At 45.0% G+C, this 27,453-nt stretch overlaps 1 protein-coding gene across 1 annotated transcript in view; it reads right to left on the bottom strand.

The window, feature by feature from the left end:
• Nucleotides 1–15,912, bottom strand: part of LOC144826904 (uncharacterized) — a 30,040-nt gene extending 14,128 nt beyond the window's left edge. The window contains exons 1-2 of the mRNA XM_078685365.1: nucleotides 15,720–15,912; nucleotides 12,149–12,268 (exon numbers count right to left, since the gene is read on the bottom strand). Of these exons, the coding sequence (XP_078541491.1) occupies nucleotides 12,149–12,268; nucleotides 15,720–15,771 (172 nt within the window). The 5' untranslated portion in view covers nucleotides 15,772–15,912. The remainder of the gene's footprint in view (nucleotides 1–12,148; nucleotides 12,269–15,719) is intronic.
• Nucleotides 15,913–27,453: the final 11,541 nt, after the last annotated feature.

Here is a 27,453-nt window from a genome sequence, read left to right as displayed (position 1 = left end):
GAGGGTGATTGTAGAGAAGCGTAGGCGTCTGGTAGGTTGCTGCAAGTTTCATCGATGGCTGGTCCAATGTCATGGAGGGCTTTGTAGGTGTGCATGTGGATCTTAAACTAGCATATTTTCTAGGTGGGGAGCAAGTGGAGGTCTCTCAAGTGGGGGACAATGTGAGCTAGTTTGGGGAGGTCCTGGATAACTCTGGTCACTGTGGCCTGTATGGTCTGATGTTTTCTGAGGAGTTTGAAAGAGATGCCATTGTAGAGGGTATTGCCGAAGCCAGTATGGCTGGTTACAAGGCATGAGTGACAGTCTTTTTGGTGTTGGTTGGGTTCCATTTGGAGCTTTTGCAGAGCATGCTAAGAGCGTGGTAGCAGGAGGATCCAACTGCACACTAACTTGTCATTTCATAGTCAGTTGGCTGTTGTGGATGATGCAGAGGTTGCATGCGTAGTCATCGGTGTGGGTCCAAGTTCTGCACTCCACTGGCTGTAGTCCCATGTAGAAGTGTCCTTCCTGAAGATCAGAACTTCAGTTTTGTCTGAGTTAAGTTGGAGGCACTTGGCTCTCATCCATTAGGCTTTGTTGGTCTTGGCGTTTTGCGTAAGTTGGTTTTGGTATTGATGGCATCTTTGGTGGGCGAGAGGATCAGTTGAGTGTTGTCTGCGTAGGAGATTATTTTGAGTCTGTGGGATCTGACGAGATCGGCAAGGTGGTCCTGTAGATGTTGGGGTGGGGCTGTGGGATGATCCTTGTGGTATGCCACATATGATGTCTTTGAATGCGGAGGTGAAGGGAGGCAGTCAGGTAATCAGTGTGCGTCATGGAAAGAAGAAGGTGATCCACTTGAGGGAGTCTTGGTGTATGCCTATATTTTGGAATTTGTCGTTGATGATGCTGGGAGAGACTATGTAAAATGCAGCAAAGAGGTCAATGAGGATCAGGTCCACCATTGCTCTTCCGCTGAGGAGTGTTCTGCTGTCATCTGAGGCAGCAATCAGTTCATTCTTACTGCTGTGGTTATCACAATATCCTGATTTAGAGGCGTCTAGTAAGTGGTTTTGTTCCAGGAATTTGGTGAGGTGCTGGTTGATGACTTTCTCAAAAACTTTGGCCAGGAAGGGGAGCAGGGAGATTGGAAGATCATTTTTGAGATTGTTGGGATAACTGGAGGATTTCCTTCAGAGGGATCTGACGTCTGCATGCTTCCATCTGACCAGGGAGGTTGCTGTAGAGATGGAGGTGTTTAGGATGCTGGTAAGTTTTGCGCTGATTCGGTTTATTGTGAGGTTGTAGAGGTGGTGGGTGCAGGGGTTGGTGGTCATCCCGGAGTGGGTGTAAAAACATGATGGCGGAAGTCGTCAGTGCGGTGAACGTTGACAAGTTGGTGATGGTTTGGCTGGTCTTTGCTGGTTAGATGAGCTCATCTAGGTTGATGGTGGCGGGTTGGATGTTGAAATTGTTGTAAATGTTGGTGATCTTGCTGTGGAAGTAGTATGAGAGGGTGTCATTTTCCATGGCTGTCAGGTTGGAGAAATATTTGACTATTTTGAAGAGTTTCTTTGTATGGTTGCAAGAAGAGTTGATGTGGGTGGTGATGGCTGCTTTCGTGGCTTCATTGATGTGCCCGTGATAGTTGCTGGGGGATTGTTTAGTGTGCAGCTCTGTCAGCGAGGTCCTGAGATTTGAAATGAACTAGCTGGCATGTTTTGGGCTTTTATTTGTTTTTGTAGGTTTCAGCTGGGTGACTCTGTCGGTACAGTCGATGATCCAGGGGGCAAAGTTCTGCACAGCCTGGTCAAAGACTGTTGAGGCCCCAGGTTTACAGGCGATTAGGCGTCCGGGAGGGTGAGGTGTACAAAGGTGTGGACAGTTCAGGTGAGTTCTGTCGTGTGGCTTAATTCAAATCTGTTGCTGGACGTGAAGACAGTGTTGAGTGTGTGTTCAGCTTTGTGCATGGGTTCAGTGACCCGTTGGTTGAGGCAGATGCTGTTCAGGTTCTCCAGGCGGGCGATGGAGTTGGCGCTGTTGGGTTCGTCAATGTGGAAGTTGAGTTGCCGAGTAGGAGTTGGTGATGTAAGTCAATTGCTTGGAGGGGAGGTGATGAGATTTGGGATGGCGTAGCAGAAAGTGCTCTTAGTTCTTGGGGTCTGTAGGATAGTGTGCCTCTTATCGTGATCTTCATGTCAGTTGGTAGTAGGAAGTTGAGGTGTTCCATGAGATGTGTGGAGACATTATTGGTGATGGTGCATCTGATGGTTTTCTTGAAGATGACGGGGATGACTCTGCCTCTTTTGTTGGTGCAGTCATGGTGTATCATCCTGTAGCCTTCGGGAGTGGCGGTGGTGATGTCAGGTTTCGAGGAGGGGTTGAGCTGTGTTTCAGTGATGAAGTCAACAACCATGGAGCGAGTGGTGATGGTGAGCGGGAGTTGAGCAGGATACAGGGTAGTCTTGGTCTTGTGGGCCGGAGGGTTATTTGTCTCAGGAGAAGTGGCAGTATCGGCAGGTGAATAGTCCTTTGGTGGATCGTGGCGAGGAGGAGATATAACTGTTTCAATGTCCGGGGTCCTGGCCCAGGATATCCTAGCAGTGTACTGTCAGGTGGCGGGAGGGCAAGTCCTGGCGCAGGATATTGTCCACTGGCAGTACTGTGTCTGGGTGTGTGACTGGGTGTTTTTTTCATTAAGGCAGGATTTGAAAATCCATTGCCAAATCACAAGGGAGCTGTGATGAGCGCCGCAGTGGATCCGCAAATCCATGCATATGGATAAAAAAATGTTTTGAGGAAATTTCTTCAATATCATTGCTCTCTGCGACTCCTGTATGTGTGATGGGTGAAGTGGCAGCATATCCTTCACCTCCCCTTCCTCCTTAATTGACAACCTATGAAAATATTCTTCACATCTTGTATGTATTCCAAATGGAACTGAAATTCTTGCCGCCTATAATGCCTTTTGGCAATGCACGAAGTTGCTTTGCTGGCCCCCTCAATTGTAAACTAGCAAATCAACTGTTTATGAACCATGCGAAAGGTAAAATCTGTTCCTTGCAAGTACTTTCAAAAGTGTTCCAAGCCCCGCCAGCTAGCCAATATCTCACGTTCTACTACAGAGTAGGTTGACTCATAACCTCAGATGGCACACAAAGCAAAAGCTAACCCCAGTTCTCTTTCTTTCCTTACCTGCAAGAAAACTACCTCCAAACCATGCTAACTGGTATTGGTCAACACACCTGACAGTTCATGTGTTTCAAACTGTTTAAGGGGAATCGTATTCACCAACTCCTTTTTGATGGAATCAAATTCCAAATTTAAGTTCTCAGTCAACAAGACCTCATAAGATGTTTATCTCACTACAGTTGGGAATGAAATATGCATAGAATTATAGCATTCTAAATATCAAATGCAATTAATCTTGGGTCTCTGGTACAGGAAACTCCCTAATTGCTTTAACATAATTCTCCTTTGGTTCCATACCTTAGGTCGACCGCTTATAACCAAGATAATCCACTGATTACTTTGGTTACCTACACTTACTAGCCCTCAGAGTAACCACTCTTTTTCAAAATGGTCAAAACTACTCCCAACGTTTTGTCACGTAACTCTTCAACTCTTCAAAAGAACAAAGTATAGTGCTAAAAACACTTTACGTGGGAAACACTCTTGATCATCAGCTCAACAGCTCTCTGGAAAATCGCAGATGTCAAACCAAATTTTTACATCTATCTGCTCCACCACGGGTAACAAAGGACGTCAAATGGGGACTCTCACTATGTAATCTGGGGATATGCCGAAGACAAATTTAACGCAAAAATCCTAGCTCCCTTCAAGGAACTCAACATCTCAGTGATATTGGGCAGGGATTGTCTATCCACCCATATTCTCTCATTCCTCAGAATCTCATTGCTTTTCCTAGTTAACATCACAGGCAATGGCCATTACGAACCGTCGATGGGCTTGATAAGGAGGAGTACACGTCTAGGTTTATGCACAACCACACATGCATCAAAATTCCAGACAAAACATCAGGAAAAGCCATTTACCCTACCAAGTTTCTCTCTAATCACCTCTTGAAATCCTTCCACACCATTTTTTTTCAACACATTCTCAATCACCACAGCATGCACTTGTGCTTCTAAGGCTATTTGTTTCCTGTATACTGCTGTTGTCTCTTCACTCCTGGCTATTTCCACAGCTTTCTCAAAAGGTAAAATATCAATAGTTAACAATTTCTCCTGAATTTTCCAATTATTTTTCTTTTTTCTCCAATTGATTCAGTATCATCTCATCCTCACGCATTTTTTGATCACATTGCAACTAGCACCCTGAGATCACTTATGAAACTCTCCACCAGTACACGAGGTAAATGTTTTCCTATGTAAATCTTATGCCTCTCTATTATGACATTCCATGTTCTCCTAAACCGCCTGTCCGTCATCCTAATGGCAGAGGCATATTCACTTACTGCATCACCTTCACCCATCACTTTTGTAATGGTAAATGTTTTTCTACTTTCCTCTCTTCAGTACCCAAGGAATGGCGCAATAAAGCGAGCTTCATTTCTGTGTAAATACTTGTTCAATGGCTTCTAGATATGCTTCAAATCCTTCAAACCAGGGTTCCCATTCTACAAGGGGATTATAGGGGGAGGACAAGGAAATAGGAGGAGAAACTAAACTGAATTGCATCTTGTTTGGCACTACTACATTTCCAATAAGAGGGTTAAACTGGAATACACATACTCCTACTAGATGTGCAAATACCACAATGGCAAAGTACAAAGGAAATTAGCCTAACAGATTGCTACCAACACATGGTGAAAGTGTAAATGTCCTCCCAGGGGAAGACTCAAAACAGTATGTAAGCAAATGGGTGCCACACCACTGCTTGTATCTGTGACTCACAAGAAACCCCAGGTCTTCACTGTTGTAGTAGAGTTCACCTTAGGTGTGTAAACCACCGGTGATGTAGAGTTCTCACTTCCAGTGAAGTTCATCAGACTCACCCAAAGAGATATTTGTCACCTCAAAGCTTTGTCATTGTGTCCATTTCTGAGCCGTGACGAGATGATTGCCCAGATCACCAAAGGATGTGCTCACAGTGGCCTAATGTATCAATGCTCCCTCAAAACAGTGCTACGCGCGCCCCGACGCCCAATAGTGGCACCTGATGTCCAGATGTATAAAGTGGAAACCCAATAAAAGATGGCTCTTGATGACGGTGAGCACCCAATCAAAGAAGGAGCTCTAAACTTTCGTCCTTATAGAGCAGAATGCCTGATCCAGATGGCGCACAACTGTGCTCGGCGTCCGCTCAACTGCGTGTGATGCAAATTGGCCCATTGTGCACTGACTTTGAAACATGTCAGCTCCCAATCCAAGATGGCGCTGCCTGCAGTGTGGTGTTAATCTCCTCACATCACATTTTATAGGGAAAGCACTGGCACCGGGACTCGCTTGCTCTATGCACATATCTGGAAATTCCTGTGGAGGATCCTGATTTGTACTCGAGGTTGCAGTGCCTAGAGAAGAAGCTCTTGTCATTCTGTGGGCAGGAACTGACCAGCTGGTATTAGCCTCCCCTACCTGCTACTGCAGATCAAAGCCACAATGGGACTGTAGCCCAGCTCGTCACAAATGAAAAGTCTGGAAAGATCACAGGAAAGCCAATCTTGGTAATTCCTGATGTTCTAGGTACTACTGGCAGGGCTGTATTGTTTGTGTTGTTTGTGTTGCTATAGATGCCCTAAGTGGGAAAGATTTGCCAACCGTGGTCTCATGTTCATTGGATTCAAGCTATACTGGCAGATATGGGGTGGTACCCCAAAATCAGTTCCAGGAAGCTTGTTTCAGGTCCAGGGAAGACCAGGCATGGCAGTTTGGTCTATGCTATTTCCACGGGCAGCAGTGTCAAGAATGATTTGCATATGGCTGGGTTTAACCCAGATCTGTGCCTTGGGGTGAATGTTTGACAATGTTCAAAATTCTATCTATTATATTCTTGTGTTTCTATAATCACCCTGGGTGGGAAGGGTATGTCCAGACATGGATTCCATCTTCTCTATGCCACTTGATTTAAATTAACCTAGTTGATGAAGGGTGACACCCTTGATACCAGTCCCAGGATGCTTGTTTCCGGTCTAGATGAACCTGGCCTGGCTGTCTGGCTGGACTGTACTCATGGGGAGCAGAGTCAAGACTGAATTGCACACGCCTGGGTCCAAACAGCAGTGGGATGGGGAGCAAAACAAACAATGGATTTAACCCAGATCTGTGACTGTGGGTGAGTGTTTGACAATTTCAGAATTCCGTCCATCATAATTTTTATTTTTATGTATGTGTTACCGGCAAGCAACTGCCTTTTCCTTTTATACCATATCCTGCAACCACATTCTATTCCATTCAGATAGCAGGATCCTACAAAGTATGCTACAATCAGGACCCAACATACACCCTTTCCAAATAGACCCACACTAGCCCCCTTTGTAGGGTCTGCAAATTTGAAGAGTGACCTATTTCAACATCTTTCAATTGCATGTGTTAGGGAATCAACAATTGTGGACATGATTCATCACCAGTTTGAGGTGGAAACATGCCCAAAGAACCACTGCCATTGGTGCCGCCATCAGTCCTTGCACTTTGTGCACTCTGAGCCATGTTCTTGCTGAAACCATCGGCTGAGAAAGGAGGTTCTTGAGTAAGTCCTGAGGAACAACAATCCTCTATGGAGGTAAAAAAGCAGAAGCAAGTTGGGTATTGAAGTAGGCTCTGATTAAGTTGTTCTCTTGTGTTGGTTGAAGCTTGGTCTTTTGGGAATTCACCAATAAGTCTTGTTTTTGAAGGACCATCAAAAACAGTAGGACATCCTCCCGAGCCTTATCGAAAAAGGAAGCAGGCATCAACCAGTCACCAAGATAAGGCAAACGAGAGACACCAGATAAATGAGGAAATGAAACAACAGGAGTGGATGTCCTTGAAAATGCAGCTCCTGCTGAACCTTTTGAAACCCAGAGACTATCGAAAGAGACATCTAAAAGGAATTTAGACACAATTCCATATGGATGTATGACGTTACAACGCATGCTTTTACCACGCATGCTGTTACAACGCAAGTATTACAACGCAAACCTTTACAACGCATAGCGCTTTGGGGTGCTGGATAGTGAATCGTTTAATTTACTATTCCAACTCCAGTCCCCGTGGACACTAGGGAAGGTGTTGGATAGTAAATTAAATCTATTCCCTATCCTAGAGCGCCCCGAGCGCAATGCGTTGTAATGGTTTGCGTTGTAAAAGTTGCGATGTAAAAGCACTGCGTGGTAAAAGTTGCGTTGTAAAGGATGTTTCCCTTCCATATTTGCCAACATTTTGACTACAATCACAAGAGTTGGAAATACTTCAGAATGACTAGCGTGGTTAAGCAGCACATGCATTTTCTCAAATCACAATTGAGACACATCAGATGACCTCTTAAAGAAGGATTTAACTTTGTTATCTGCTACATCCGTAAAGTATTGCCTCTTCAGATGCAAGGTTTGAGGTAGATGTCACAGAAGGTAGGATGGTATTAAACTTTGGAGTATGAGGACATTTCAAATCAAATTCTGGGAAGAGGCACCTCTTGTTGAGAAAATGAGGAATGGTTGATGAATCCGGATCTTCCCATTCTTTCAGTAATATGTTTTGATAATTGGAATGTGGGGAACCTCATCTGCATTTAAAAATATTAACAATATTGGGAACAAAATCCCTCTTCTTGCTGGCTTATATGCTCAAAACCAAGGGAGTCTCTGATATGGTCATGGAACTGTGACCCCTGGACATATTTCCCCCTTTGAACTCTCTCAGGTTCATCCTCTGCCTCTTTCAGGTACTTGTGTCTAGGCTCTGACAACACAGAGTCTACAGTCTCCAAGTCCAGGATTTTCCAATCAGGCCTTGAGATGTTCAGGAGCTCCTCACTTTCCACAGCTCAGACTGATTATGCTGCTTCTGTGTGGCCCTAGGACAGTCCACAGTAGAAACTCAGCTAGCAGAAGCACTAAAGCAGCATAGTTCCTGCTTATAAATGTTGCTAAGAGACTTGACCTCGCTATACATGGGATCTTGGACACAACATTTACCCAGCTGCCCCCTGCTCCACATATCTATCGATGCGCATTGGGACCAATCCCAGATGCCGACACAGAAAGGCAGCTCTAGATTGACCTGATAACACGCCCCGCCCCACTCCAGCACACAGGCTGGTAACCGACTGGAAACCTTTGTAGGATTTAAAGAAAACACCTTAAGGGAGGAAAATGTCCATGTCAGGAGTCACAGCTGCCTGGTGAGGTTATGATTGGGAGAAGAAGATAGAGATGAGGGGTAACTACACTCATGACAAACAACCTCTTAATAATTGGACAAATTTCAATTTCAAAATGGATCAAACGACCCTCATAAACATTATATTGCAATGCTTTAAACTGACTCTTTGAAATGGATTTCGCTTACCCTGCAGCAACAGTTCATGCCCAGACTCATCTTGAGGACTCAGGACCACTGTGCACCCGACAACCTAATCTGCCTATTCCTGGGTTACTAAGGGGGCTAGCATACAGAACCCCTGAGTGTTAGAAAGGCGACCCCGGGGGAGGCAGAAGATGTCTGACTGACCACCCCTAGGTCCACCCCTCCGTTGAGAAGTAGCCGAGCGTTATCGAGAGGCCTCCTGAATGAGGGCCCTCTCCTAGGATCGTACAGCAGAGTAATCACAGCACTACAAACGGACACCACACAGGAGGTCAAGTTCTCAAGCTTTTATAAGTAATAACGGTTGCGGGTTCTTGGCAGTATATACAGCTGGATCGAGGGATCCGTAAAGTCTCGGACAAGGAGGGTAAGGTAGCGGGACAGTCTTACTCTGGGCGGAGGAAGGGATACCCTACGCACAGCTCTCAATCCTCGAGCTGGGGGGTTCCGAGAGGTTCGAGCCGCGGCGGCACCAGCAGGCTTGCAAGGTAGTTCAGCAAGGTAGGCCGCGGCAGCGCCAGCAGGCTCTCAGATGGTTCAGCAAGGTAGGCCGCGGCAGCGCCAGCAGGCTCTCAGATGGTTCAGCAAGGTAGGCCGCGGCAGCGCCAGCAGGCTCTCAGATGGTTCAGCAAGGTAGGCCGCGGCAGCGCCAGCAGGCTCTCGGATGGTTCAGCAAGGTAGGCCGCGGCAGCGCCAGCAGGCTCTCGGATGGTTCAGCAAGGTAGGCCGCGGCAGCGCCAGCAGGCTCTCGGATGGTTCAGTAAGGTAGGCCGCGGCAGCGCCAGCAGGCTCTCAGATGGCTTCAGGTTACAGGAAGGATGAGTTCGTCTGGTGTCGGCCGTGACAGCATCAGCAGGGCTTCCAGTCCAGGATACAACTGGCGTCCTACTCCGGGGCTGGCCCAGATATAGGACGGAGGTCCTTTGATGTCTGGACCCTCGCGCCTGGGGGCCAGAGGGGCCGGGATGATGGTGTCCAGACACCCAGCAGGGGGGTGGAGCCAGCGCCCAGGGAGGCCGGAGGGCGATCGATACCAGGCGTCCGAGGACGGCTGGAGGGCCATCGAAACTCCTCTCCCTCCGGGATCTGTCGAGTGGCCACTCGACCACCTGGGTGGAGCTTGGTGCCTCGATGTCTGGGCTTCGCTGGGGCCGAGGCTGGGGCCGAGGCTGGGGCCGAGGCCACGTGGTCGTGACGTGGTGGGCCCAAGATGGAGTCGGGCACGGCCTCGTGCTTCGGTCGTGATGGGCCTACGCTGGGGTCAGGCCGATGATGGGGATCCGGGATGGTATCCGGACCTGTGGTGTTGGGGCGTGCAGGGTCGGGCAGAAGGGGCCGCCCGAGGTCCGGAGGAGGGCTGATGTCGTCCTGGGCCCGCCATGCGGGAGGGGTAGGACCACGCCATGAGGCCGGGTCCAACACTGAGTCTTTCCTGAAATAGTGCCCAATATGTGCCCCAATAGCTCAGTGTGTTCAGATGCCCCACTTCTGGGATAGGAGGAGTTCCAGGCAGCAAAGGGGTCAGATGCTCTGGAAGAGGGGACCTGCATGTTTCCCATCCTTGGAATAATAGGGACAGTGCAAGTTATGATTCTGGTGTCATTGGGCACAAGGAGAGTGTGTTCCAGTTGGGGCACTGCAGTGATATGCATCAGCAGATCTGCGTGTGTCCGAGTGATGGAGCAGCAGAGCTGCAGCTGCAAGGCAGGGAGGAGATGCATGGACAGAGCTGTGTGTGTCCTGGTGTTGGAGCAGCACAGCTGCAGCTGCATGTCAGGGAGGAGATGCATGGAGTGAGCTGTATGTGTCCCAGTGGTGGATTAGCATAGCTGCAAAGCAGGGAGGAGATGCATTGGCAGACCTGTGTGTGTCCCGGTGGAAGAGTAGCAGAGCTGCAGCTGCAAGGCAGGGATGAGATGTATTGGCAGAGCTATGTGTGTCTCAGTGGAAGAGTAGCAGTGCTGCAGCTGTGGGGAATTGATGAGATGCATCCACAGAGCTGTGTTGTCCCAGTGGTGGAGGAGCAGAGCTGCAGTTGCTAGGGCAGGGATGATATGCATTGATAGAGCTGCGTGTATCCCAGTGGAGGAGTAGCAGAGCTGCAGCTGTGGGGAAGGGATGAGATGCATTGATAGAGCTGCGTGTATCCCAGTGGAGGAGTAGCAGAGCTGCAGATGTGGGGAGGGGATGAGATGCATGGACAGAGCTGCGTGTGTCCTGGCGGAGGAGCAGCAGAGCTGCAGCTTTTGGAAAGGGATGAGATGCATTGGCAGAGCTGTGTGTGTCCCAGTGGTGGAATACCACAGGTGCTGCAAGGAAGGGATGAGATTCATGGATATAGCTACGTGTGTCCCAGTAGTGGAGTAACAGAGCTGCAGCTATAGGGAAGGGATGAGATGCATTGACAGAGCTGTGTGCGTCCGAGTGATGGAATAGAACATGTGCTGTAAGGAAGGGATGAGATGCATTGACTGAGCTGCGTGTGTCCCAGTGGTAGAATAGCAGAGGTGTTGTAAGGAAGGGGCGAGATGCTTCGACAGAGCTGCATGTGTCCCATTGGTGGAATAGCGCAGGTGCTGTAAGGAAGGGATGTGATGCGTTGACAGAGCTGTGTGTGTCCCAGTAGTGAAGCAGTAGAGCTGCTGCTGTAGGGAAGGGATTAGATGCGTTGACAGAGCTGCGTGTGTCCCAGTGATGGAGCAGCAGAGCAGCAGCTGCAATGCAGGGAGGAGATGCATGGACAGAGCTGCGTGTGTCCCGTGGAGGAGCAGCAGAGCTGCTGCAGTAGGGAAGGGATGAGATGCATGAACAGAGCTGCGTGTGTCCTGGCGGAGGAGTAGCAGAGCTGCTGCTGTAGGGAAGGGATGAGATGCGTTGACAGAGCTGTGTGTGTCCCAGTGGTGGAATAGAGCAGGTGCTGTAAGGAAGGGATGAGATGCATGGACAGAGCTGCGTGTGTCCTGGTGGAGGAGTAGCAGAGCTGTAGCTGTAGGGAAGGGATGAGATGCGTTGACAGAGCTGTGTGTGTCCCTGTGGTGGAATAGAGCAGGTGCTGTAAGGAAGGGATGAGATGCATTGACAGAGCTGCATCTGTCCTGGTGGAGGAGTAGTGGAACTGCAGCAAGGAAAGACTCTTAAGGGCCAGATGCAGGAACATTAAGAACAATATTTTCCAAATGGTGTTTTTTTTTTCCAAATGGATATTGGGTAATCGCGATTCCTAATGTATGAACCATGTATTTTTTAATTAGTGATATCTAATGGGTCACAAAGAGACCTTTTGCATGAATATTAATGTGGTAGGTCACAATTCAAGACCTATTAGGAATGGCAGCCATCACAGGGATGGTGGCTTGTTGAGGACTACTGATGGTATGCCTTCTTTTTTTCTTGAAAACCAGGCATAGGAGAGATTTACCATGTGCGGTAAATACCTCACCCTGAGGTAATGCGAGAACTGTGGGCTGTAAAGGAGAGATTTCAACCACAGAGTGCATATTAACCAATCACCATCAGGGGTGACGTGGATAAGCAGCAGAGCATGCTGAAGATCACACCGGAGCTTGCGGCAGAGCCGTGCACGGCATTAAGGGTGCCCCAGCATCTACATTTCACAAACCCACTCTTTGGCTCTTGACACTTACCTATTGTAGAGTTCTCGAGACCTTGAACGCAGTGAGTGACATCAGCGGGGCAAGGACTGTAAACACCGGAGCAGGTGGCAGTGCCTACAGAGAAACACTTCTCACAAAGTAGGCAATTCACTGAAATGAAAAATAGTCCTTATTTTCTAGATTTCTTATTTATTTTATTTTTTAAGAATGAAATGTAAATGATAATATACAGAACAATTAAGATTCATAGTCAGAGGGAAGCCGAAAAGAAAAAGCACAAGGAAAATCATAATTATGCATTATTTCCCCCCCACTTGTAACCCTTTCTGATTGAGCCCTCCCTCACCAAAAAACCCCAGAGGGAGTTGGCCTCGATCTGTTATTCTTAGTTTGGATCCTTGCTTGTTTTCCATGTAATAATTGACCCATTCTTCTCAATCTGTCTGGTCAATGGTGCCCAGATGTTTAGGCCCCTTGGGCCATATGTAGGTAGCCCAACATCGGTCGGTAATGGCCGAATTTACCGAATTTGGGGGGTTACCGACCGGTATTAGGCATTTGAGATGTAGGCCTAATTTAAGGATTCTGTAATTTACAGAATCGGTAATTTAAGGAATCTGTAAATTACAGGATTCTTAAATACCGGTTCGGTAAATTACCAAATCCGTAATGGAGGGAGCTCTCAAGTGAGTGCATTTGTCATTTAAGGATTCATTATTTACCACCAACTACAAGTTGGTGGTAAATATCAAAAACCTATGAAAAAGCACATTTTGCTTTTCCAAAAGTGCCGTGTGGCAGACATACATGCCCTTATGGCATGTATGTGTGCCACATGTGAACCCATGCACTATTCAGGGGTGCAACAAGGTGTCAATTATACACCCTGCCACCCTTGAAGGTATTCCCCCTATTACCAATTCGGTATTTACCGAATCAGTAATTCCCATTCATTCCTATGGGCCTGCAGGCCCATAGGAATGAATGGGGAATACTGAATCGGTAAATACCGAATCGGTATTTACCGAATTTTACCGATTCGGTAAAAATTACTGAATCAATACCTACATACCATTTACCGATTCTGAAATACCCAATCGGTCAAATTCAGTATTTTAGAATTGGTAAATTGTATTTACGTACATATCGCCCTTTATTAGGGAGCATAATCCCCTTCTTGGCTTTTTCCAGATTATAGTTTGCTAATAAAAGATAGAGACATTGCTGGAACCCGGGTTATGCGAGACATAAATGGAGGATTGCCATGCCGATGAACACCAGTTCTTCTCCAAGCTTTCCCTGAGTGTTCTGGGCTACCCCAAGTCCTATCAAGGTTGGAGAGAGGACGCATTCGACACCTTAAAAAAAGTGGTAATCTCTTATTTGAGTTTACTAAGGGCATCGCAGGAGGCAAAGATGGGAATCAGATCTGCCTGAAATAAGGCACACCGGAGAAAGGTTCCTCTCCCCGTCCCCCATTTGGCAATTCTTTTAGGGGTGTATGTAAGCGAGAAGCATGTTTTGTAGTATTGAGCCTGGAGTCCGACCGGGAATAAAATATTCTGTGCTAATTCGACTGAGCGGAAAAATAGATTTTCTGAGACTCCAGTTTCGACTCCCCCATATCATCTTTAATTCGTGAGTTAAAAAGATGATAAACTACCTGTATAGATAGGACTCTATTCCTTCTCAATTTATTAATTATATCATTATTAGCAAATCCGATTGGCCCCACCTTTCTTATATAAAAAATCTCTTATTTGGAGGTATTTGTAAAAATCCCTCTGATCCAGCTCAAACCATTCTTTAAAATTATCGAAAGAGGCCAGACCTATTAGAATGAAAAAAGCTCCGAGCTTGGTCAGCCCTGGTCGCCCCATCATGAGTTTGGGATCATTGTCTTTGTGAAGGATGGTGTCCCTTCCGCATAAAATCAACCTGATTTCAATGCGGGCACCCTGGCACCATTGTGCCAGGGTGCCTCCGTTGTTGCTAGACAGCCATTTATCCATCTGCGGAGAAAAAGAGGACACAAATACGCCATTTCTAATAGATACAGTGCATTCCTGCCCTTTTCTTTAGACGTAGGGCAGCGGAGCAGGAAGGCTTGCATCGCTGCTCTATGCCAATAATTAGTAAATGTTGCCCACATTGCCTCCACCTGAAATCAGCGACAGGTGCGGTTGCATCAGTCGCACCGTCCTAGAGCTGGCCCTGACTTTCAAACCCCACTCACTCCACTGTAATTCAGCACCGCAAACCTGCCGAAATATGACAGGTGGAAAATGAATGAGAAATACCCGGATATAGGGATTTTGGTGCTTAATGCATCGAATTCTGCATTTTTTTGCCCATTGTTAGGAACAGATTTTTGAAGGTGCTGTACATTAGACCCCTGCAGCCCTGAATTATTTAAGCAGAGATAAATAGCACACTGCCTGTGGCACTAATTACAAACGAGGTTGTACATTTTTATCTTGAATAACGAATTGTGCGATAATTACTGCACCCGCACTATTTCCCCAGATAGATTCTGGCAGGTTAGGCCTGTCCAAATATATATGGGGAAGAGAAGTCTGAAAAGATTTCAAAGCATGCAGATGTTTACACTTTAAATATTGATTCTACCCACCAAACCTCACAAGTGAGAATGGAATTGGGCAGCATGGAATAGATAGCAAAGAGGCAGGGGGTAAATATTGTGTCTGAGTGGAAGAGAAAAGAGGGTGATGGGTGAACATCTGGTCAGCAGTCCACAGATGCTACCGAAGGGTATCGAACAATATACATAACCGGTCACCTAGCATAAGTCAGAGAGTCCTAATAGATCCTACACTAAGATTTTCTGACTATTAACTTTTAACAGTTGAACTGAGCTTCTACCAACTATAAATCACCAACAAAAACAAACTACAACACCTGCATGTCAGGCAACTTCTGAGGCGCGCACATGAAGGGGGAACTACTCCAAGCGGGAAACTGAATGTTAACTAGACACCACTGACCCAGAATCAGATCCGTCAGAGGTGCCATCCAGGAATGACCCTCCCTGGTGGACAAGGAAGGGACATGCAAGTCAATGCAGTGCTGGGGGGTCTCCAGAGACGGTATCCTGGAATTAAGAGTCAGGGCACATATTTATCAAGGGATGTGTTGCTTTTTCAACCCTTGAAATGTGATTTATCAAGCCATGCATGGCCAACGTGTGTGATCCTAGGGGGCTTGATAAATCCAGAGTAACAAGAGTGAGCTGGGACGCTTCACTGAAGTCAGTTCACTTCTAGCAGCTAGACTAGTTTGACTCAGTGGGAGCTCATCCATAGCACATATCAAGAGTAAAGAATCTCCCCTCACATAATATAAAGGATGGGGCTTTATGGTTGAAAAGAGCCTTTTGGATGCCAAAGACAGGACTCACCATTACCTTGAAGTAGGGTATAAATGAGAGATACAAGTTTAAAGGTTCCTAAAGGGGAGAGAGGGAAACCCTACCTTTCTGGCTGTCTCAAGAGGTTCTCAGACAGCACTGAATCATTACTTTGTCCCTGTGGAGCTCCTGGGCGACTGTGGGGGACATGAATGGATGAATGAGCCCTCTTACCTCCAGCAATGAGTGCGCAGAGCAGGACCGCAGCTGTGAGGAGAGTCCTCATGGTGCACTGGAGTAGGTTGGGTGGCAGAGTGTGGGCTGGAGCAGCTGAGCTTGTCTTGTACACAGCCACTGCTGAGGACAGGGCTTTTTATACTGCAGAAGGGGTGGGGTCAAGGCTACCTGAGCCGCCCACAGGGTAAAAAAACTGATGACCCTCACTGTGATTGGTGTGCTCCTGAGAGAGCCCTTCTGCAAATCTGAGTTTGTGAGCTGATGTAATGCACACCTCTTGAGTAAATACATCCTAAAAGCTCTTCTCAGCTGAGGGCTTCTAGCAGCATTGTGACATTTATTGTTGTTGTAAGTTACCTCATTAATGCCCTGATATATTTCATAGGTAAACCATTCGAAGAAAACCTAAGGCATTTCCACCCAAGATGGAGATTGCTAAAATACCTAGAGAGCATTTCTTTCTGGTTACTAAGCAGATTTGTTTCATTGAAAGTATTTGTTAGGGAGATAGTTTTGTGTTTTTTTTTTCTTTTGTTTTTTTTTTAGAATGTCACCAATCACAGTTTTTACATCTAAAGTTGCTATCGGATAGCCCTCCTTAGACATGTTTGGCTGACAATATAGGTTTTCTTTATATAATCAATTTTGTTAGAAGTAATTAAAGTCTTATTTGTGCTGCTTCAATATGCTTGGTGATTGATCTGCATATGTGCCCTCTTTGCTGATGTCGCTCCTGTCCTATCTGTGTACTACAGCACTGCTATTTGTTCTGTTGTAGTAGGGTGAACCAACACTGTGAATGCACCATCGTATTTGCTTGTGTGGCAAGTAGACTGATGTTATATGATGAGTTTGGTCCAGCACAGAAAGAACTAGCTTCCCTAAAAGACCGTAATAGCTCCACAAAGATATACTTCTGTTTCCTATTTATAATCCATTTAGACAGTACATCAACGATAACCACAAAATGTTAATTTATATTTTTTATTCTTTACACAAGATATGAACTTTTTATTTACTTTTTTTATAAAAATAACTTTTTTTCCTTTTTTACTTTTATAAGTGATTCATGCTTTTGTTTCGAAATAATTCATTTTATCTTGTGTCTGTATTCAAAGAAATTATATTGCTTTACATTTCATTGAGCAGTTGAATCATAATTTACACAAGTAGAAAATTCAGCATATAAAATATACAATACAAAATGAGAAAAAAGAAAGAAGAAAACATCATCAAAAGATCAAAATTCATCAAGGAAATATGACCCCTGGATACAACCAACTCCCATATCAGTCATACTCACACATTAAGCAGGAACAAAATGTGTTTCATTAAAAGTATTTGTTAGGGAGATAGATTTGTGTTTTTTCTTCTTTTGTTTCTTTCGAGAATGTCACCAATTACAGTTTTTACATCTAAAGTTGCTATCGGATGACCCTCCTCAGACATGTGTGGCTGTCAATAAAGGTTTTTGTTATATAATCAATTTTGTTAGAAGTAATTAAAGTCTTGTTTGATCTTTTTCAATATGCTTAGTGATTGAGCTGCATCTGTGCCTTCTTTGCTGATGTCGCTCCTGTCCTATCTGAGTACTACAGCACTGTTATTTGTTCTTTTGTAGTAGGGTGAACCTATTGATGGGGAACTTGCCTGAGCACTCACCCAGTCTGCCATAACGAACCCTGGCGCCTGCTCCCCTACAGAGTTCTTTAATAAACTGGAGAATTTGGCTGTCCAAACCCAAGTCTGTTAATTTTGCCCATAAAAAAATTGTGGTTAACGCAATTGAAAGCAGAACTTAGGTCAACAAAGGCAATAACAAAGTTTCCCTTCTTGGCCTGAGTATATTTCGATATTGTCAATGCAAGGTTTAATCCCTGCTCTATTGTTCCTTTCCCCGTTCTGAATCCATATTGTAAGTTTGATATAATGTCATTTTCCTCAGCCCATGAATGAATCCTGTGTAAAACTATCCGACCTGCTACCTTCATTAGGGCATCAAGCAATGAAATTGGACGGTAGCAGGTGGGGTCATTGCGATTGCCTTTTTTAAAAATTGGGACCACTATAGCTTTCGTCCAAGAGGGTATAAGCCCCTGTTGGTTTGCTTTATTTAAAACATTTGTTAGTAGTGGAGCCCACAGATCAATTTCGTTTTTATAAACGTCTATTGGGACTCCATCGGGGCCCGGAGCTTTACCTGAAGGACTATCGCTAATGGCCTTTAGGACCTCCCCACAGTTAAAAATAATATCTAACGTAAATACGCTAGGTGGGAGGATATCAGAGTGTGTATTCAGCAACCGCGTTCCAAGATTCACATAGTCTGAGGGGGTCACTTTATCGTAAAGGTGCGTAAAGTGATTAACCCATGTTTCTCCATCAATGGCTTGGTCTATAATATCTGCGTCTCTGTTCGTTAAATAAGGGGTATTTACAATTTTCCAAAAAGCGGTATTATCCTTGCTTTTGGAAGCGTCACATTAAGCTGACCAGGCCTCCTTTTTCAGCTGATTTTTCCTAGTCTTAACGGCCATTTTATATTGTTTTCTGGCTTGCCGGGTCACAAGCGAGGATCTGGGTGATGCGTGAAAGCCCTTTTCAGGATAGTATGTGCTTTTGTGCAGCTTTTATCAAACCAGCCATATGGTTTGTTAGAGTTTGGTCGGTGTTCCTTGGTTAATAACTTCTTCATCTCACTTTGAATTTTTATAAATGAGCTCACAACTTTAGATGTCTCCTCTTTGTGAGATAGACAGACAAGTAAATCTTCGCGACAGGCCGATTCCAAATTTTTGAGGAAATCAACTGGCTTCACCTTATCCCATTTAATCGTATATCCGTTACTAGTTGCCAGTTTAATTACCGGCTGGTATAAAGATTTCTCTTTCAGAGTCTTATTTTGTCCTCTGAGTTTTAAATAAAAAGAAATGGCGTAGTGGTCACTAAAAATAAGCGGAAGAGTTTCCCATGAGGAAATCAAGGCCGCATGGGGAGTTGTTAGCAATGTAAAATCAATCGTTGAATTACATCCCCTGCCGTTAAAGGTTGGACAAAACGGAATAATTGGGGTACATAATTCATTTATAAGACAAATTAAAATGGAATAGCATACTATTAAGAACATTTCCAAATTTGGAATGAATAAAATGGGTGGGAGTGTCCTCTTTATGTTCGGCTAGACCACACATGTCAGACGAACCATACGGACAGATAGTACAATTGAAGTCTCCCATCCAAATCAGAACCATCTCACCTCGTAAGTGGTCCTGAAGAATAGATAAACTACTTTTTAGTTTATCCATTACTTTTTCCACATTACTTTTAGGCACATTATTACAAACATTTACTATGGTCATGTTTTTAACATGGCCCCAGCTAATACTCAGAGTAGACTAATCATTACATTGATGGACTTCCCTGCTTTGGGGATCAAACATGAACAATGGCCCATTACTGCAGGGACCCTTGTCAACTCCACGTCTCACTGACCTCAGTGGGATACCTCTGTATATCCTCTCCTGATCTACTGAATTACTAACCCATTGGGAACTCTTCTCCTTATCTGTGGACCCCATGTGTGCAGTACCTAACCTTAACTTCCTCACAGATGTGTCCAAGTAGAAAGTCAATACCACCATGGGCAACACAGTGATGTGGTCCATTCCACCCCTTGGGTTTGAATTCAGTTTCCAACCCAAGGAAACTGTTCTGTACACAATGCCAGCAACCAACAAAGGCCACTGATAGCTGTCAGCATCCAGAGTCATGCCATCTAAGGGTCTCTGTCCTCTGTGGTTGATCAAAGTGGTGGGCAGTAGCCCTGGTTCCTTCCACCCTTCTTCCACTTCATCTACCACCAATTCTGGAGTGGTAATGATCCTTCAACCCTGGGTCTGTACCCTTAGACAAAACATGTGCCTGCCAAGCCAGGACATCCAGGGGAGTGTGCCTACCCCCTCAAGGGAGACACACTCTGGATGTGTCATGCAAGAGTCTGTCTGGTGCTGGTCTGTAGTCCTCTGTACCTGTGGAGCACATACCAGTGAATGACTACTCAGTACAGACCTGGTTGTTCTGCATTTGCCCCCACTAGGGACAATCCAAGCTCTAGGGCTGAGAATAGGGCACCCTTGGCCTTTGCCCATCAAAACCTTCTCTCCTATTCTTAGAAGGGAGAGGGAACCCCTTTCCCCTCTACACTATACGGGTACCTGTCTGGATCACTGGGCACCTCCCCTTACCCTTATGGGGAAAACAGGAGCCATTCCCCAATGGCTTTCCAGACATTCTGATTCTCAGCCAGAGGTCTGCCTCATTTGCACGCTCCCAGGGGTCAGTGAACTTGTAATCAACCCGTTCTTGGATTAGTGCTGGAAAACAGTGACTGAACATGTGGTCTCTAGCAACCAACAGCCCCTCAAAAGTGTTTACCTCACTACCCTTCACCCAACCATCAAGAGCCTTGCAAAGTAAACCACAAAATCCCCCAAGGACTGGCGTGGCAGTTTTTGACTACCCCTGAATCTCAACCTGCACTCTTCTGGGGTGAATTCATATATTCTGACAAAGTCTCTTTCATGGTGGAATATCTCAGCCTTGGCCCCTTCTCTGGGGCAAGTAGGGCACCTCTACCATTACCAGGTACATGCCTCCATAGGACAGCTGTCAAGCCCTCATCAGGTGTCCTGTTCAATTCTAGAGTGACATCATATGCCTCCAACCACCTATCTATGTTATCCCCCTCTTATAAGTCAGACACCGTGTCTCTGGGTGTGTGGGCCCTTCCCTCAGCACTAGACATGGGACTTTCGCTGGAAACATTCCCACCAGACAATACTAGCTGTTGGTTGGAGCTCCACGTGGCGCTGCAGAGCATTTTTTGCACTTCGCCTCGTTCTGGTACGTGGAATTCTGCAAACTCCGCCCAGGCTTAAATACAACAAGTAGAATTTGAGTTATGAATTTTGTAAGCATATCTTGAAACATAGGGGCAGATTTACAAGCCCCTTGCGCCCCTTTTGCGTCACTTTTAATACGGAAAAAATTATGCAAAAGTGGCTCAAGGGGCTTGTAAATCTGCCCCATAGTGCTTTAAATTGTAATTAGCTAACAAAGGATATCTGGTTGTGTAACACTGGGTGAAAATCAAAAGTTCAATCTGACCACGATAGAGTAGGGTCAGATATATGGACCATTCTTGGCCTGCTGAAACAGTACCTTGATTCAGTGTTGCGTAGATGCATTGTTGTTGAGCACCTCTGATCTAGCCGATGCATTGTCATCGAGCCACACAGACGGCGATGCAATGTCTTCATCGCACAGATGCTGATGCATGTTTTATTTTGCAGTAGCAGCACTTTAAACTGACTTCCAAGGGCCCAGAACTGGATTGGCACCACTTGGCAGGACAGGTCCAGGTGCTGGTGAAGATTGGAAATGAAACCTTTGATGTCCCTGAGAATTCCAACCCGAGACAATCAGACAAGCTCTTAGATTTGCACTGGTTCTGGGCTATAGAGATGCAGTTCTAGTCCTTCTCACTCTACTCCGCTTGCGAAGTTTGCAGAGTTTTCCGCATTCTGCTTTACACGGAGCTCACTGAGGTCTGGAAAACTCAGCTCCAGCACGCTATGCGGAGCAACGATTTTTTCTTCGCTCAGGCACGTCAACATCAAATTGGCGAGAACAAGTGAGGAAAATCCACCTCGCAGTGTTCCTCTGTTTCTCCTGGATGGCACATATGTGAAGGAAGGTACCCATTTGTGGGGGGCTCTACCTCATCAGGCGGGCAGGGACATCTCTTGTGGTTCCTCTTTTTCTCCTGGATGATACATCTCTAATGTTCGGGTAGAGTCTCAACTGCTGCCGCCCTGCACAGTCCTTTGATAGAGTAGGAACTTAGGCAGGTGCAGCTGGGACTATGATGCTGCAATGTAGGGTCCATGGGATAGAGCAGTGTGAGAATCAGGAAGTAGACGTGGCATCACAGTTCCAAGCCAGTGGCAACGTCCTGCACAACATGCTACTAACCCTGCATATGGGTAGTGAAGGGTGCAGCAATAGTGAATTATTTAACTGTTTTTCACCTTGGTGTTCAGAGTGACATCACTGAGAACTCGAGCTTTACTTGCCTATGACCTTAATCAGAACCGTTTGGTGAAACACATCCCCTTAATTCACTGTTGTTCAACTGTAATTTCATATTTTCGAGGGTTGGAAGGGGCCCTTTTCTGTTCTGAAGAGTTGAGTGATAGAACAGGATGCCCTGTGAGTGCCTCTAACTCCTAACTTAAGACTGAGCTATAATTATTGTTATATTTAAATATGCTTGACCTGACCCTGCAACCTGCAGACCCGGGTGACATGGTTAATTGTAAAAAAACGCATTTAATGTGAAAACTGCCTACAAGTTGTGCTGTCCAGTAATGATACAAAACTGTGTTAGTAGTAGAGAAAAGTGAAAAATTAGAACTTTTGGGTTTATTGTAGTGGCAAAGAGCTCCCCCTTTTCTGCTTACTCTGCATGCATATCCATTTCAATTGATCAAATTGTTTATTTCAAGTAAAATGGCACTCTTAAATTACTCCATTATAATTACACAGGACTCCTGGTTCCTTCCGTCATGGCAGGGACACCCCTGGCACAGGATGTACCTGGCTTCCATTTATTTATAGGCTTCCATCGCCACACTGCAGAACTTCAGTCTGTCCCTTTGAGCGAGTAATGTCCTTATAATGTACAGCAGGGGGTACTTTATTCCTTATAGAATTACTCAGGACTCTTGGTTTCTCCTTTCAGGGAAAGGGACCCCTGGCCCAGGATGTACCTGGCTTCCATCTATTGATGGGCTTCCATCTCTACACTGCATACCTTTCACCTTCTCCCTCTAGACAAGCAATGTCCAAGCCTGAAGCTTCTGGAAAGACACAGTGAACCATGCAAAGTGCCTCTGTCATTGCTTTAATTCCAACAAAGCCAAAATATGAGCGAGTCTGAACAGGATAACGGTCAGCAGTTTGAGAGGGATGGACAGGGACCACATTTTGAAATGGGGAGACACTGTTGCAGGGATTCTGCGGAGTCACAGAACTGTGCTTGGGATTATGGGACCTTAGTAGGCAGGAACTGAGTCATTCTACCACCTGAGTACCCATGAGTCCGGAACCCACTAGCTACAGTGTCTAACTTGCCATCCTACGAACTCACAGAGGAACACATGATTAGACGACCCAGAACACAACACTCCCGACTCTCTCAGGAATTGCGGTTGCAGGACACACAACTTTTCGCTCACACACTCGTACTAGTCTAAAAAATGTTCTCATGGAGTCACAAGGAAAGTTTAAATATATTTATTTCAACTATTGTGCTCTATTATGCTGTATACTTGCCACAACAAGCAGGAAAATGCCTTACACAAATACAATTAGCATAGCAAGAAGTCAATAAATCATAAATGGAGTTATCATTTTATATGACAGTTCAGCCTAACCTTCCTGCCCTTCTACAAAAGCAAAATGCATATATATCAGAAGATCTATAGGTGTAAGCAGCAGATCGCTTGCCTCAGCATACACAGATAAAAGATCTACATCTCAGACATCGTCATGATCTTTTCCCTAGAAAGGTCCCACTCCAAGTGTCCGTTACCTGTCTGTGTATACCTATATGACCAACATTATGGATTCCCAAACAACTGATGCATGTTTGTGTTTTGTCTAGGTGCAATGGCCTGACCAGAACAGAATAACAAGGTGCATTGATGTTCAACCTTGTATACGTGTTCGGACTAAATATCAGGAAAAAAACAGAGCTCAAAACAACAGCATGTTTTGTGTGAAAGTACAGTGTGGCAAACAGCAAAATATATCAGTAAGGTAACGTGTGCAAAGCAGAGGACAGTCTGCATTGTGCTCATGCTAACATAGGAAAAATGACAATGGGCTGCACGGTACTGACGACTGGGCTGAGAAAAATATTGAATAGACTAATAAAATCCAATGCATTCATGGACTGCCTCCAAAGGTGTTCACATCCGCAAAATATCATGGCTGATAGCAGCGCTGGCAGACAGCCCTGTTAGCCAATGCCAGAAGGAGGATGAAGGTCAGTAGGCAGTGGCTAAAAGGTGGCTGTCCAAAAGCTCCTTTCTGTATAAGGAGGGAGAGATTAAAGAAGGAAGGAAGGGAGAGCAGAAGATTGCTTTAGGGTAGAATTAAGGAAAGAAGATAGGAATGTAGAGAGGAAGGGAGAAGAGCTACTAAGAAAAAAAAATTCTGGTAGAAAGAAAAAAGACAAATATAATGAAAAATAGGCAGACTAAGCTGGAGATTTCACTGCGATGTAACTAAACTGCTGCCGCTGTTGCCACCTTACTCTCTTAGGGGCATATTATCAAGGACAGAGTTAAATTATCGCCGGTTTAGCGGCAGAAATCTGACGCTAAAGCGGCCCTATCTCCCTTTTGAGAGGAGGTCTGCCACTTTGTCACAAGGATGATGTCATTTGACATGTCATCAGTGATGTCATGAGTGATGTCACTGACCATGTCATGAGTGACGTAATATGTGACATCATCAGCAGTGCATTGCGGTCGCGCGAGTTATAGTTAGCTGAACTAACTATAACGGGGGAATTTCAAAGGTTTTTTATGAGTGAAATGTCCAGCTAACTATAAAATCTGTGAAACCTATGGTTTTTTCAGTGAATTTGCAAGGTTTTTTAAATGCTAATTCCTAACTATAACGTGTGTGAAACCTATGGTTTTTTCAGTGAATTTGCAAGGTTTTTTAAATGCTAATTCCTAACTATAACGTGTGTGAAACCTATGGTTTTTTCACTGAATTTGCAAGGTTTGTTACATGGGCAGTACTCATGGTGTTATAACGTGATCCACTCATAGAACCCTTGTGGTTGTGGAATTACACAGGTTTCATTTGTGTAATAGTCTGTTGGTTTATATTTGGTAGGTGCACTGCACAATTACAAATGTTTTCCCTCATAACCTCCTATAAACAGGCGATTTTCCCAATAAACTGCAGACAAATGTTGTGAGAAAAAGAAGACATATACACTCACAAATTTATTGGAAAAAAATAACCTTTATTAAAACAACACAAAAAATGGAAAAGCAAGTTCATTAGAACAAACAACAGTATAACATGAAATAAGTGGGTGGGACTCCTCTGGGAGCAGCGTACAAAACCTGCAAGACAAAAATGGAACATAAGTATGTGTGCCATGTGGAAGAGGAAAAGAAAGGTAGTCCGAATGAAAAGAAGATAGTGAGAATGGGAGGAAGAGGAAGTGGGTGGAAGGGAGAAGTGGAGGGAGAGTCAAAAGAACAGAGGGAGGATGAGACAGAGCGTCGGCCTACTGCACCCAGCCCTCAGTGTTTACCTCCCATCACCCGTTTGTCTAGGACACTGAGGTTCGCGAGAAAGAGTGTGGTCCAGTGCAAGTCCTTAACCACATCAATGCTGATGGTATTCCCCTCCTGTGCTGAGATTTGATGATTCCCATTATTCATGACGAGCTGGGCTCGTCATGAGCGTGCGAGGAGGCTACCTCATGACGAGCCCAGCTCGTCATCAGCGTCGAAGGGGTTAAAATGAAACATATGAATGAGGCTAGAGATCACATTATTGGCTGCGGGAACATCGCTTGCCTGCACCTGTGCGCCCTGATATAAACTTTGATACACACACTCTAAAATACAGACTATTATTTTTGAAACCATACACACTGCAATGCCAGATAGTATATATCACCCACTATTTCTTAGGTCTATACAATCATCCAGTCACCTATACATGCAGTTACTCATCAATATAGTACTATAATATGCACTCGTACACCTATGCATCCAGTCACACTCCACCGCTCATCCATAGAGTTACTCACACACCTAGTCAGTCATGCAAATAATTAGGCCTGTGCATCAAATTCCGTTCCGCTTGCGGAAATTGCGATAATTTGAAATGTTCGCGTTCCGCGGAGAGCGCGAAAATGCCCAAATTTCCGCGTCCGCAGTGTACAGGAATTTTTTTTCATGCCTGCGCTGTAAAAATATGTTTTCGCGCGCGCGATTGCCTTACCTGGATCCCCGCGTTCGCCAATTTTACCGATCCGGTCGCGTGCTCCACGAGATGTTGGATTGTTGGTAGCCATTTTGCGCTATCTCGCGAGAGTTCGCACCCGCGATCACGTTATTCATCTCGCGGTCATGCACCGTGAAAGTATGAGATCTCGAACCCGTCATTCTCCACCGTGAGCGAGAGCGTGAGGACGCGATCACGTCATATCGAATGCGACGAGGAGCGAGAGACCCCAAACATGTCATATACAACGCAAGCGAGAGCATGAGGACGTGAACACGTCATATCCAACGCGACAGGGAGCGAGAGAACACGAACACGTCATTTTAGACACGCCATCAACTTCCGACGGAAGTAATGTGAAGCTCATGTACAATTTTCAATTTGGAGAAGAATATCAGCTCTAGCAGCATGAACCTGTAATGATGAAATGTCCACAAGTGATGATGTAGTTCAGAGATGCTTTATTCCAAGTAACATAGAGAGACCCCACCAGGAGCATCCAGCAAGGTGCTCAGCCCAGCCAACTGTAATCTACCAGGCAGATCACCAACATTCTGATAGATACATCACATGAACATTCCATTGGTGGTAGAGAAGGATTGCATTGAGAATATCAGGATACAACATATCCTCTTTTCTTATACAGAAAACAAAAAGCTAAAAACAGCAACGGAGAACAGGAGAAAATGAAAGCAAGTAAATTGATCAAAAGCGGAGAAAGGAACAGCAAAGAGAAAACACCCATATAAAACAACAAAGAAAGAAGAATGGAAAACATATAAACCATCCTCCCTTCTTACAGAACTTTGAAAAGGAAGCAACATTGCAAGGCACTAAGAAAAGAGAAAGCACAAAAGATACCTTCAAAGCACACCCACTGGACAGAACAGGAGAGCATCGAAGTGAAAAAAAGTAAACAGAAAGACAGAGGACAGGACTATCAGTTCGATGAACAGAGAGAACGTAAACGCCACAGAACACCTGAAACCAGAAAAGAAAACTAGAGCAGTAGACTCATAGCACAAAAATTAGACAACGTTGAAAGATAGAAGCAAGAAGACGAAAGAACAAGGAAGATGAGGAACAATAAAGGTGAAACCTCATCTAAACACTATTATCTCTAAGCAAAATACAAATACGTAATGCAAAGGTAACAGTGCAAAGGTAGCAATAAAAATACAATATAACGGAACATATTTAGCAAAGAAGGCATAAAAGCACTTAAATAGAGAAAAAGCGTAAGCTAAATATGTGAATGTAAAAGCTTTACCTCTTGAGAAAGAGATGCGTTGTGCACTAAACTGGGAACAGCACCTACAGACGTTGTAAGTGTTGAGACATAAATTGTGTGAAAAAACAAACACACTGTGCACACTAGATAAGTAACTGGGTAACCAGCACATGAGTAGAAACACATGTTCCAAACATTAAACAGAATGATTGAGTAAAGACACATGCAAATGCAAAAGGACTCAGCCTATGCATAAAATCCCTGTAAAAAGGGTTGAAAAGACAGAGTATGGGTGGGAACCCATAATGATAATGCAAAGGGACTATAACCCTAGCATAACTCTTCAGAGGGAGACAAAATGCGCACACCCTACAGGGCAAAAAAACAAAAATTGGC

The sequence above is a fragment of the Lissotriton helveticus genome, chromosome 4_1 (assembly GCF_964261635.1).
Source record: "Lissotriton helveticus chromosome 4_1, aLisHel1.1, whole genome shotgun sequence".
Taxonomy (NCBI): domain Eukaryota; kingdom Metazoa; phylum Chordata; class Amphibia; order Caudata; family Salamandridae; genus Lissotriton; species Lissotriton helveticus.
Note: the sequence above shows the minus strand (reverse complement) of the source record. Positions and strands in the feature narration are given on the sequence as shown.